Source organism: Anser cygnoides, chromosome 1 (assembly GCF_040182565.1).
Source record: "Anser cygnoides isolate HZ-2024a breed goose chromosome 1, Taihu_goose_T2T_genome, whole genome shotgun sequence".
NCBI classification, from domain to species: domain Eukaryota; kingdom Metazoa; phylum Chordata; class Aves; order Anseriformes; family Anatidae; genus Anser; species Anser cygnoides.
The window spans coordinates 118,455,345-118,468,037 of NC_089873.1; the positions used below are offsets into that span (position 1 = coordinate 118,455,345).

Genomic DNA, 12,693 nt, shown 5'->3' on the forward strand with positions numbered 1-12,693 from the left:
TGAAGTATTACCAATAAAAATGCTCCAAAGTATCTCATTTGATTGCTTTTTAAGGTTTTTGTCTTTGTCCTTCCTGTGCTTTTTGTTCCACCTATTTAGACTGCTGTCTAAGAAGCACAGGAGAAGGGAAATTAAGTAGAGTGCAAACTGTCAGGAGAAAAAGGTATTGTAATGGAAAAAACTATAGACAGAAACTTCAAAATTAGCTTGGGGCGTGAGATGGAGGTGTATGGGATTTTGTTTTGCTTGTAAGAATTTCTTTGTGCTTTTTAGTAACTCAGAACCTGATCTCATCCTGCAAACTATTGCTGCACAAGTAGCCTTTTTTCAGAGGATGCGTGCTGCTTGTGCCTGTAAGGCTTGTAGATTCACACCCTTGATTTCTGCAAGTTAGCACTGTGTGTGGAAAAAGCATGTTTTAAATGCTGTAATCTATACTTTGTATACACTGAAAATAACCTACACTGTTGTTCAAAAAGGTTTGGAGAAGTTGAGTAGATAATTGGATTGCACCTAGGATAACCCCTCATATATAGCCTATTAAAAATTAAACAAGTGAGAAATTAAACTGAAAATTAATGTAAATGTTACGTGGGATTGCAGAGGGCTGATGGCCTGTAGTGGAAGAGCTGGCAGAATATGCACTTCAATTGTGATTTATAATGAAATAAGTGGTGTAAGTGTAGCAGTTCAGCTGTTGCCATTCATAATGAAATCTGTTCTATTATACGGAAACCTTTCGGCAGTGAACCTACAGCTTGGTGTTCTATTCTAGATGCTACATTTTGGTCACTCGCTCCAAACTGTTTGGGTTGAGGTCGAGAATTTTCATGTAGGAGCTCTCCTTACAGTAGTTGTCTTCCACAAAAGCTGTTCTGCCAGTCTGGCAAAGGAATGGTGTGCAAGAGTAGATATATAGGTGGTTGTGTGTGTGTGTGTGTGTCTCCACTGAAAACAAGGCTCTATTGCTATATTTCTTCTTAAATGCATAAAACGTGGCTTCAGAAGGGAAAGGAGATAGACTCTACCCAGTGTCCATGGCAGACCTTTGGGGAAAGAAAAGTAAAAATAGCAAGAGAGGGATGTGTTGCACTTGAAAACTTTCTAAGAAATAGTGAAGCACTGAAATAAGTCATCTGGAGGGGCTGTGATTGAGATATTTAAGGACAAGTCAGACTAGTGAGCTCAAACTTCTGTCTGTTAGTGAGGTGGCATCCCCTCCTCCCCATCCTTCCTGTCAGAGCCTTCCTGGAGTAAATTGGTGCTGGGGATTTTTGTCAGACTCTGGGCTAAAAGTAAACACTTCATTGCATATTTAATTCATGAAGGGTAGTCTGTATTCCAAGTTTTCTTGTGTCAACTCTTTTCAGATGACTCATGCGTTTGGATAGCAGTGTGGATAGTCCAGTTCCAAAAACAGTCTCTCAAATTTTAGTACTTTAAGCCAAGAGATGCATTGTGTGTCTTGTTTATTTTGTTTCTGGATGGCTTGTGAAGTCATAAAACCACTTGCTTTGGTGTGTTGGAATCCAGACGGCAAGAAGGGTTTTTGCTGTAGTAAAGTTCTCAGTGACAGCTACATGGAGTATCCCAAATGTTGCATGTCTTACCTTCTCTTGGCTTAGAAATAGAGGCTTGCTGTATCATTGACAGGATCAGTACACATGAAATATCTGTAACACTTCCCCCCCACCACCACCACCCACACACCCACACACACACACAAAAAAGGAAATGAACCCACTCCTTGTTATAATAATTACATCATTTATCAGTACGCTTGTAAAGGACATCTGTTTCCTTATATTAATTCTCTGGTTCATCAACCCTCCTCTTTCAGTGTGAACTCTGAGATCTCTAAGCAAAGCTTCTTCCACTATTTTGGAATGCATAGTGCAAGGAATACCTTGCAGAAAATCATCCACACCTGCCTTTGCAGAATTTTTACCTGATCTTGAGGAAAAAACAGACCCATTTTATTTTTGATAAGAAAATGAAGTGTCTGTACAGATACTGGAGGTGTTTAGAAGGGGAAAGTGCTTGGAGTATTACAATTTGGTACCACTACTCCATTCTCCTGAACACCTACTTGGAAGAGCATAGATCTAAACTGAGGGCATTCATGTTGTCCTCTTTCCCCTTGCACTAAGCCAGCATAATCAGAGCAAGAAAGGTAAGCCATCACATCATTCCCAAAGGAGACAAAGCTGTAAAAAAAAAAAAAAAAAAAACTTCTAGCTGGTATAAAGTTTTTTCTTTTTTCTGCTGTAATTCCAGTCAACCAGGGTTACACTCTTGATCAGCAAATTGCATAAATTTTTTTATGCCTCCCAAATGAGCAAGTCTCAAAAACAGTACAGGAGAATAGCCTGGCAGATAAGTGGTCACACAAGGAATACAATCTGAATAACGAATTCTAAAGAAGCTATGTAGCTTCGGCAAGTTAGGATCATTTTCCCTACTATTCACCTAGATAGTGTGTTTGCCTTCTCATTGATGTGGTGCAAAATTGGGCTCACTCTTACTTGGCAGCTTAGGTAGGATACTGTGAATTGTGGTCACACTGATCAGAAGCCCTTGTGCAGAAAGGCACCGCTCCATTTTACAAAACAAGGGCCTCCCGACAGGAAGTAGGAGTACAGGGTGGCAGAACCATGTAGATGTGGAGAACTGAGAGGTCTCCTTCCAGTTTTGCATATCTAGGCCCTGCATATTTGTCATAGTAACATCAGAAAAGCTGGAATTTTTAACTGCTGTAGTTGTGCTACCAAATTTCGATTATATCCATAACTTACTGAAATGAGAAAATACCAATGACTACAGTTTGCATGGAAGCAAATCTTCCTACTGGGAGAATGAACTATTCTCATACTTTTTATAGATGTCCCATGATACCAGCAATACTTTCCATCTGCCTCGTACTGAAATGAGATAAATAGGCTAACCATAGCAACTACACTAAATGTGTGATGAATTTAAATGGAGGGTCTTTTTAAGATGAAACAGATGGAGGTGGAAAATAAAAAGAGTGAATAATGAAGGAAATGTACAGAGTGGAGTAAGAGAGACACTGGAATATGGAAAAGTTGGAGAAGACAGAGGGGAAAGGGCTCATTCTTCGCTGTACAAGAACGAAGCAGTTTACTATTCCTGGCTTTGCACAGGTATTTTGATAAATTAGCTTGATTCTGTGGTGCTTCTCACTCTGTTGATGACCATAACATAGAATGATAAGAGTCCTAATATTAAAGTCTCTTGCAGAAGACCTGTGACATCATATGCACTTAAGAGCCGTTTATTGGTCTGTTTACTTTCATAAAGCTTGTTTCATGTTGAGTAAAAGCATTAGGCAGCATCTATGCATAATTTGTATTCCACCTGGGAGAAAGTGCACTCATTTAGTGGAGCAATCAACAGCTCAGCTGCCTGTTTTCAGGTATAAAGTTTTGGGTATTTTTTCTGGTTATCATGAAACTTCACATTCATACTACAGTGCCCAAACTTGCCACCATTAAAAACTTGTTAAAGTATTCATAAAGCATATATCTAGTTCCCTAAATGCTGCTTAAGGATAGTGTTGTGATTTGGTCTATACCTGTACAATCTCTCGTTTAATCCCTACTGGATTGGGTTGAGATGACAACAGTGTTGTCAGGAGCCAGAAGAGTCCAGGCACTGAATGGGGCTGGAGACTAAATGCTGAACGTTTTCTGTAAGCATCACCTCTAACTCATCTGTCTCCACCATGTTTGTCAGAGTTGGTAATGCTGCTGGAATGGTGGTCAGGCACAGAGTGCACCTTGTTCTCTGACGAGGCTACTGTGAATACCTTTGGGAAAGAGCACGTCATCATCATCTTGAATCACAACTTTGAAATTGACTTCTTGTGTGGCTGGACTATGACAGAACGCTTTGGAGTACTTGGGGTACGTGGTGCCGTGAGCTTTCCCTTCATCTGAAGGACTATGGGTCTATTTTAAACCCATGCACGTAGAGTTTTCCAGATAAAACTCCATCAACTTTCCATCACCTTAACCTTAATGCTTTTGTTTGATACACATCAGCAAATGACATTTTTGGATTGTTGTTTTTGTTTCTCTCCAAGAGTTCCAAAGTTCTCGCTAAGAGAGAGCTACTGTATGTGCCCCTAATTGGCTGGACGTGGTACTTCCTTGAGATTGTTTTCTGCAAAAGGAAATGGGAAGAAGACAGAGATACGGTTATTGAGGGATTAAAACGTTTGGCTGATTATCCTGAATATATGTGGGTAAGTGTCGGGTTCCTCCGCTAGTATCGACTGCTGGAAATGAAATGGTGAAGGTGGCACTATTGTGGTACAGTAGCCTTGTGTATCAGGGGAACGTCTGCTCCCTTCTGTTCCTCACGTGCTGTCATGGAAAATGCGTTCTGTTTCAGGAGGTCTTTTGGGATATGCTTGTAAAGTGTGGCTCTGTTTTCCTGTTGGTAATTAAAGGCATTTGGAAAGCAGTTCAGAAGCTTGCACAGATGATTTAGAAGCTTATAATGTATAAATCAAGCTTGTGTAATACTTAAAAATAAGTTCAGATAAAATGTATGCCTTTTTATTATTTTTAAAATAATAAGTAGCAGCTCATATTTGACTACTAAATCTATATAACCTTAAGTTACATTTTCTGAGGTAGACACAACAAAAATTTCTTCTGGTTTTGAGTGCATCTGGGTGGGGTGGATGCACAGACCATGAATTTTAGTAGGAAGCTCTTCTGTTAGTATGTTCTTTGATCTGTAAAATTAGATGTTTCCTAAAAAGTCTCTATGAGAACATATGGTAAAATTACAACTGTTTTTGCAGTTATGCTTCTCCTTTTTATTTGGACATTATTTGAAGCCAAGGGTGGGACATGTATGTTTCATTATGTACAATGTTGTTAGATTTTACTGCAGAAATACAGTAGTATAATCAACCTATTAGCCTTCTTTTAGCTTTGAATGCGAATGTTTTGATAAGTTTACTGTTTAGCTTTTATAGCAGTGTGTTTAATGTGGAGTTATTTGGCTCATAAAACATTTTAAGATGCTTTTTGCACAGTTCAAGTGAATTTCAATATTCCATAAAGCTTGTTAAAATGAATAGTGAAATAGTAGGTCTTGTACATAGTGAATGGATCATTTGGTTTTTTATCATTACAAAAAATACAAATAATATCTGGACAACGTGTTTTAAACTACTTAATTGCTTGAATACATGGGTATGAACTAAATATATCCTCCTGATTAATGTTTAAACATATATATATACACCAATTAAAATATGCCAAGACTTTATTTTAATTGCAAGTCTATACGTTATAATGATTCTATCATTGATAACCAAGAACTTGTCTCTAGGGAAAACAACAAAAAAAAATGTAAATGCAAAACATAGTTATTTAAATCAAGACTTCCTACTTGGTAATTTAAATCATGATTAAAATTGACTTGAATAAATCAATTCCCTATTTTTTGTGCATTCTAAATGTTGCAATTAGCACAGTCTGTGCAACCTTTCTTCGTTAGGTCTTTTTCACCCAGGCTTTGTGGTGCAGCCTGTACCTTGCTCACATACTTGGCTCGGAAAGGTTGCTGCACCACTGAGTACAAGAAGGGGAGAATTTGGTGCAGCAGAAAGAGAACTTGAATTTAAGACCAGAGGCTGAGCGTACAATATTGGCCTCTGTACCTTCAGCTGTTCTCACCACCTGTCTGTGGTGGTTGGTCAGGCTTTGGTAATGGGAATTCATTCCCTTAAGGGCCAAATGAAGATTGCAGGGCCAGCTTTCATGCTGTCGCGCACTCAGGCACTTCTGACTACTGTGTGTGTGGCTTTGCAGTCCTAACATTTGTTCAATTTACCTTTTATGATGCATGTTGTGTATACACTACAGAGAAAAAAGTCAAGCAGCCACAGCACTGACAAATAGCAGGTATATGGTGACTCACTCAAGTGTTTCTTTCGAACTGCAGCATTACAGCATTGCATGATGCTGCTGTGAGAAAGAGCAGTAGCAACCTTACCTTCCTGCCGTGCCCGTTGCTTACTTGTGATGCAGAGGTTTGTGTTTTTGAAAGCTGCACTGTTCCCAAGGAAAAATGGATGTCCACCTTTCAGAAAAACCAGGGATAAACAGAAGTTCACCCCAGGGCGCTCAGATGGGCTTTGTTTGTCTGCTCTTGGATTTGCTTTGCTTCTGGTCTCTGTCACAAGTAGAGCAGATATAACAGAGATGCTAGAGAAGGGCAGATCAATTGTTTTGTGCTGCATGAAGTCGGGGTGGGAGGATTTAAGACTTTAATTGTTGCTCAGGATAATACACTCAGACTGATGCCTTACATTGTGAACAAGGTAAAGGCTTTAGAGAAAGGCACCATTTTTTATGAACACAACCGATACAAATTAAAAATAAAAATCAGAAAATCTTTCAGGCAAACAGGTCTGTCCTCAGATGAGTAGTTCTGGTTGTACAGTACAAATTTTAAACAAGCAGGCTAGTGATTAATGTGTTTTTTTTCTAAAATAGTCATGTACTGATAATTGGATTGCTTTCTCTGATTTGTAGATTAGTCCATAACCAGCCAGCTAAATCTTTAATGGATTGGGTTTTTTTCTTTTTAAATAAACATTTCAGGTATAACTATTCAGGTTTTTGTTACCTTAAATTTGCTTCCAATGTAGTTAAATATAATCTATGCTGAATGAGTTGTAAGGTGGTACTTGTGCCTCCTACTTGATGATCAGATCAGGTAACTGAAGTGTGTGTGTGCACTAATGTATGTTTACGTTACAAAATTTTTTTTGTATTCTGCTTGGTTTCTTGTAGTCACAAGATATCCTTGTTTTTGCCTTCTGTCTTATTTTACTAGTTTCTCCTGTATTGTGAAGGAACTCGTTTTACAGAGACCAAGCATCGTATCAGTATGGAGGTAGCTGAATCCAAGGGGTTGCCTAAACTGAAATACCACCTATTGCCCAGAACCAAAGGCTTCACCACTGCTGTCCAGTGTCTCAGGGGAACAGGTACTGGCAAGCTGCTATTCATTCTTCACATTGATTGTAATGTTTAGCGCATTGTAGTATCCTCTGTTGTTCATTTTGTCCATTACAATTAGCAAGCTGGAAGTAATAATCATTCACCATGTCAACTGTAATTCATGCCACATAACTGTTACCACTCTTAAAAAAAAGTAATAAAAAAAAAAAACTTCTTAGGTGTGTCATTGTTGCTTAGTTCATCATGTCATCTTGTGTTTTGGTAACACGTGCAGCATAGATGGGAATGTCAGGTGGCTGAGAGAGGAAAATAAAACATGTTAAATAAAACATGTTAACACAAAATAGTGAAGGACTCTGCTACCTGACATCACTAATGCAAGGCTTGTGCAAGGCCCTGTTGCTATTTAATGCAAGGGTGCTGACAACGTGGTTGCTAGAATTGCTGATATAACATTTTTTTTTCTTTTTTGCAACAGTTGCAGCAGTGTATGATGTAACACTAAATTTCAGAGGAAACAAGAACCCCTCCTTATTAGGAATTCTTTATGGGAAGAAATATGAAGCAGATATGTGTGTAAGGTGAGCATATAGTGATGGTGAGCCTTAAGATGCATGCTTTGGCGTGTTGAAGTGTATTCAGATTTCACAGGGAAGCATCCTCTGCTGTAGTCCTCTTTTCTTTGTCATTCAAGTTTCTCTGCAGGCCACAGAGACCTCCTTGTCATGCCCCCACCCCAGCTTCAGTTTATTTTCACGTTTCAGATCCCCTCATTTTGCCCAGCAAGTCAGAGAGCACTGGACGGACTCTTTAAGCCTGGGTATAACTGTACTGTCTGTCCAGCTGCGGTTTCCCCAAACTTTGTGCAGTGAGGGCACTTGCATGCCTCTCTGCTGGGAACAGAAAGGAAGTGTTCTGTTCCCTACCCAGTCCCTTGTGAGCATATGTATAGTATAAATAGCCTGCCCAGCATCAGTAGTCTCCTGTAGAAAGTGGCGTAAAGCTCCTTATTGTGCCAGTTTGTTCCCTTCTCTCACATGGCTTGATTAGCAGATTAGAAGTTAAATAATGCTGAAATTCAAATATATGAATGAGGTGGTACATTCCTCACGTTTTTTTTTTTTTGCCTGAAAGAGTGACTGCTAACCCCTACCTCCATGCAGCACGTATGTGCATGCACGCACAACTATGTGTGCTTTCTCTTTCTTGCTTTCTCCTTGTTGCTGCCTTCTTCAAAAGCTTCTTGTGATCATAAAAGCTACCAATGCTTTCCTGTTGAATTTCCTCTTTTCCCTTTTATGTCTGGACTTGACAAACGACCTGGTTGTTCTTCGCACAGTTCTTCTGACAGCTCACTTCTGGTACTTGAAGTAGCAGGACTACTTGCTACTTCCCCTACTCCGTTCACCTCTGGCCTTGGGTCTGTGCACTGCAGGTGCATAGCACTGGCTCTGTACATTGTCCTAATGAAAGACAGTGTGTCATGCCAGAGCTTCCAAGGGTGAAAGACTTTTTAGGGACCTGCACTTTATTATCCATTGTGTCAAGGTACTGCAGCAACAGTTCTGTTGAAGAAATGCTGTCCCAGGGGAGGCAGGGTGCTGCAGCCCTAATGGGGGAGGACACATCTCTGATGAGGAAAGTGAGCAGACGACTTACCAGTTAGTTAAACAGCATGTAAGGTGGTTGCCACCTCTAATTCCATACTGGCGCTACATGTGTGTTATGTATTTACCTAGATCCAGGGTACACGTGCAAGGATGTACATCTGCATAGTTATACACTGAGCAGCTGCATTCAGTTAAATATCCTGTGGCTTGCTAAGCTATCCTATGGCTATTGTATCTCAATACAAGTAAGTTGGTCTTATCTATTGGTGAGGAGAGAAGAGAAATGTTTTCACTAGTCTTTAGAAGAGATTTGGTTTCATAAAATTCTGTTAAAGATAGTGTTGCCAAGTGAAATTACTAATTGTACCCTGTTAAAGAAGATAATAACTATGTTTTTCTGTAATTTTTATTTATAATATGTTTGTGGACTGAATCAACATTCTCAAGATGTTTTTCTATACTTGAAGCTTCCACACTGTATCGGGGAGGAAACTATTATAAAAAAGAAACTATTTTTTACAGTCGTCTTGCTGAAAATTAAACATGTCCTTGATGTGCCAGCAGACTTGGCTTAGATAGAGAAAGGAAGCATGTAAGCTCTTGTTCTTCATATATGCGTATGAAGCTACCTGTATAGAGGTAAGAAGCTTAGCTCTCTGCAGATGATCCAGTCTTTCTCCTGACCGGCTCCAGAGAAACTGATTAGCTAAATTAGTAAATGTTGTTGCTGTGAGTACCCTCTAGTGGTGATACCAATACAGTAAGGATTTTAGCAGAGAGCTTTCAGCAAATGAGCTGAGCTTTTTTTACTGAGCTTTTGTTGAGCATTATTTATATTAATTGCGCATCTCCTCCTGTTAGAGCTATTAGAAGGAAATTTGTAAAACCTAGTTTTCAATTTGTTTATAGGATGCAGAAACTATTAGAAATGAATTAGAATATCTTCCCTCTGCTGCTGCAGACTCAAACTTGCACTGTGGAAACATATTCCCTAGTTGAACAACACCAAATAAGTTGTCTGTGGGATCACTGTGTCTGTAGCTCTCCCAAAAGCCATAGTTCTGTTCTTACCGCCTGCCCTGCTGTAAGAGGGGCCTGATACCAACATATGAATGTTAACAAAATGTTTGAGCTTGAGGGTAAGAGGTGTGTGTGCCTGCCCTATACAAACCAAGCAACTTCTTTCTGAGTTGATCCAGGATGCAGAGTTGTGTGCTGCTGAGAAAGGAGACAACACAGACATGCCATTAACATGCTCACCTATCAGAAAATGAATGAATGCAGGAAAATAAGTTGACTCTTCACAACTAGAATCTTAAAAGGCTCCTGTTCTCAGTGAGGTCAGGTCAGTACCCAGAGCTGGGCATACTTTTCCTATGCACTAAGAGAACTATATGCCTCTACCTGTATGGCCAGAGAAGCAGAGAGAGAGAGAGAAGAAATACAGACTCTGTAGGTGTTTTCCTTAGAGTTGGTACAAAGTGAATTTTTAACCACCCACCTCTCATTCCTTCAATTTTTTTCCCTCACTAGCAGAATATAACAAACAGTTATCCTGGGTATTGTCACTTTTGCTTGACTTTTTCCAGCTCTGGGTGCTTCTTTCTGAGCTCATTGGAAATCAAACAGTAATGGTTCCAGTGAGAGGGCAATAGAGTTTTCATGGGAAATGCTTACTTTACTAATGTGCTCAAAATTGATGGGTGCTTATACAGTTTTTGACTTAAGAATCTGAGTTTTTGGCAAAGAATCAGGGGTTATTTAAGTCCCAGTTCTTCTGCACGTAAGAGCTCTGCCATTGGTGACAGTATTACTTCTAGTTTGTGCCCTTTACTAAATGGGAGGTCTTCCCTCATAGAGATCTAAAGTCAAACACCTAGATTTTGACTTAATTCTTTTTCTTTTTTTCATCTCTCTACTAAACTAGGAGATTTCCTCTGGAAGACATCCCTCAAGATGAAAAGGAAGCTGCAAACTGGCTTCATAAGCTTTATCAAGAAAAGGTAAATGGCTTTGCTTTCTTTTCTCGCTTTCAGGACTTCTAGGGGAGTGTGTTAAGGAACTGAGAAATGCACACCATTCCACTGAAGGGAGAGAAGAGATGGAAATATTGTAAATAATTTGGCAGCCATCCCTCAGACCGCTGGAAGGAACATTGCAGATGAGCTGTAAGGGAGCCCCTTGGCCACAGAGGGTTGGCTAGTGAGTAGGTCTCAAATTGCTGGGAAGCACAATGGCATTCGTAGTTAAGGCTGAGTTGCGAAGACGGATAGCAATCTACCAACCTTCTTATGTTCGTCATCTCCCAGATCTCTGTCATACTCTTCTAAAAGCTCCATATTCCCTGTGATGTTTTTACGTACTCAAGAACTGTATGTTGGGGCAGCAAGTCAAGGCTCTTTGCCGTAATTGTCCTTTGCTTTCATGTTTCTTCCACTGTTACTTTCCTTCTGCCTTCATGCGATACCAGTGCAGTGGTCTGTGACACAGTACAGATAGCTCCTGGGATCTGCTGCCAGGGACCGATGTAGCACAAGGCCAGAGCGCCTTTGGAGGGCTTAAAGGTTTTTCTCATTTCTTTTTTTTTTTTCTGTTAGATGGTTGCTTTCTTGACTGCAGATTGAACAGTTCTGTGGGGAGGAAGAGAGAACTGTAATTTACTTTGCCCAGCCCTAATTGGTGGTTTGTTGAGCTTCAAATGTGTATCTTGATATGTGTTACTCTTCTGTGGGGGAAAATAGGAGCACAGAAATATTAACTATCCCCGTCTTTTTTCTGCTACGATAACCTATGCTGCAGCATTTCCAAGCTTATGCTTAGCCTGTAGGTAGGCAGCAAGTTATAAGGGTCTGGAAGTTTCATTTTGTTCATTCTAACCTAATTTGTTTGAATACCTAAACTCTAATGCGGTTCAGGTGGAGGAAAGTTACCTTACAAAGAGCAGTAGTGACCATCATCTATATGCCCCCTAACCCTGCACCTCCCATTGGCAGGGGTATCAAACTGGCTTGTGAGTCAGTGTAATACAGGATTAGAGAGCTTAAAAAAAAAAAAAACTTGAATCCTGTCTCCTGCTATCATGTTTGTGCCTTTATCTAATTCCCTTGTGAAGAGACTCGTAGATGTGAGAATTCCTTCTCAAATCATGATATTTGAGGAGCAAATGTCAAGATGTATTGTTGAGGGCCCTTCTTTCTCAGTTTCTTTGTTAAGCAGTAAACGCGGGGCTAACCAGGTGCAGCCCAGAGCACCCACTCTGCTTGGCTCTGTTCCTTGGGCACAACGCTCTGCTGTGCTTGCAAATTGAGGTCTTGGTGTTCCTTGCTGATGTTTGCTGTACTCCATTCAACTTTGGTGAGAGGTGTTGTCAGGGGAGGTATTATTTATATATATGGGTATTGTATATATTGATCTTATGGTGGGAGCAATATGTTGTAACTGGAATCCTTGAAATCGATGCAGTGTACAATAGGTACGTTCTCAAAAGGCTGTGTTACTGGCAAGAAATGCCTTGAGCTTCTCAGCCCATCATAAGGGAAGTTAAAAGAAAAACAGCTGAAGTAGGGGGGGAAAAAAGTAAGAAATAGCCTAACCTGAACTATCCTTGGTAACGGCTTGGAAATCTCACAGAGCAGTCTTATAAACCTGTGGGAGAATATGGGCATGCCACTCTTTCCTGTTGTTTTGTGATTGCATCTGTCTGCAGGCTCAGTTGAGAATGCAACTGCTCTGTTGAAGTTTTGTGGTTACGTACAGTGCTGTCTAAGCTGGTTAGCTTGTGCTTTGCCTTCTTTTAGCTGTATACGTAGCACTTTTCTGCTGTGACTTCGAGAAAAGTCAGCATGATTTAGTAAGTAAAAACAGGAAGAAAAACATCCAGCAAATAGGTAAGTAATGTCTGAATTGACCCCTGGCCTGACAGTGCCCTAAATTCCTAAGAAATTAAGAGAACAGATGAAAATATTTGGTAGTGGAACGGCTAATATTGTTTCAGTTTCTTATTGTGGCCAACATGGCCTTCAAAGGGCTAATACAGTAGCCTTGGCAGTCGACAGAAATGCCCAAACAGCAGA

At 40.0% G+C, this 12,693-nt stretch overlaps 1 protein-coding gene across 4 annotated transcripts in view; it reads left to right on the forward strand.

Moving 5' to 3' along the window:
* AGPAT3 (1-acylglycerol-3-phosphate O-acyltransferase 3) overlaps window positions 1-12,693 on the forward strand; it is a 91,551-nt gene that overhangs the window by 74,988 nt on the left and 3,870 nt on the right. For all 4 annotated transcript variants that reach the window (XM_066979694.1, XM_048065826.2, XM_048065828.2 and 1 more), the window contains 5 exons: window positions 3,757-3,926; window positions 4,106-4,267; window positions 6,883-7,036; window positions 7,489-7,591; window positions 10,548-10,623. In XM_066979694.1, the coding sequence (XP_066835795.1) occupies window positions 3,757-3,926; window positions 4,106-4,267; window positions 6,883-7,036; window positions 7,489-7,591; window positions 10,548-10,623 (665 nt within the window). The remainder of the gene's footprint in view (window positions 1-3,756; window positions 3,927-4,105; window positions 4,268-6,882; window positions 7,037-7,488; window positions 7,592-10,547; window positions 10,624-12,693) is intronic.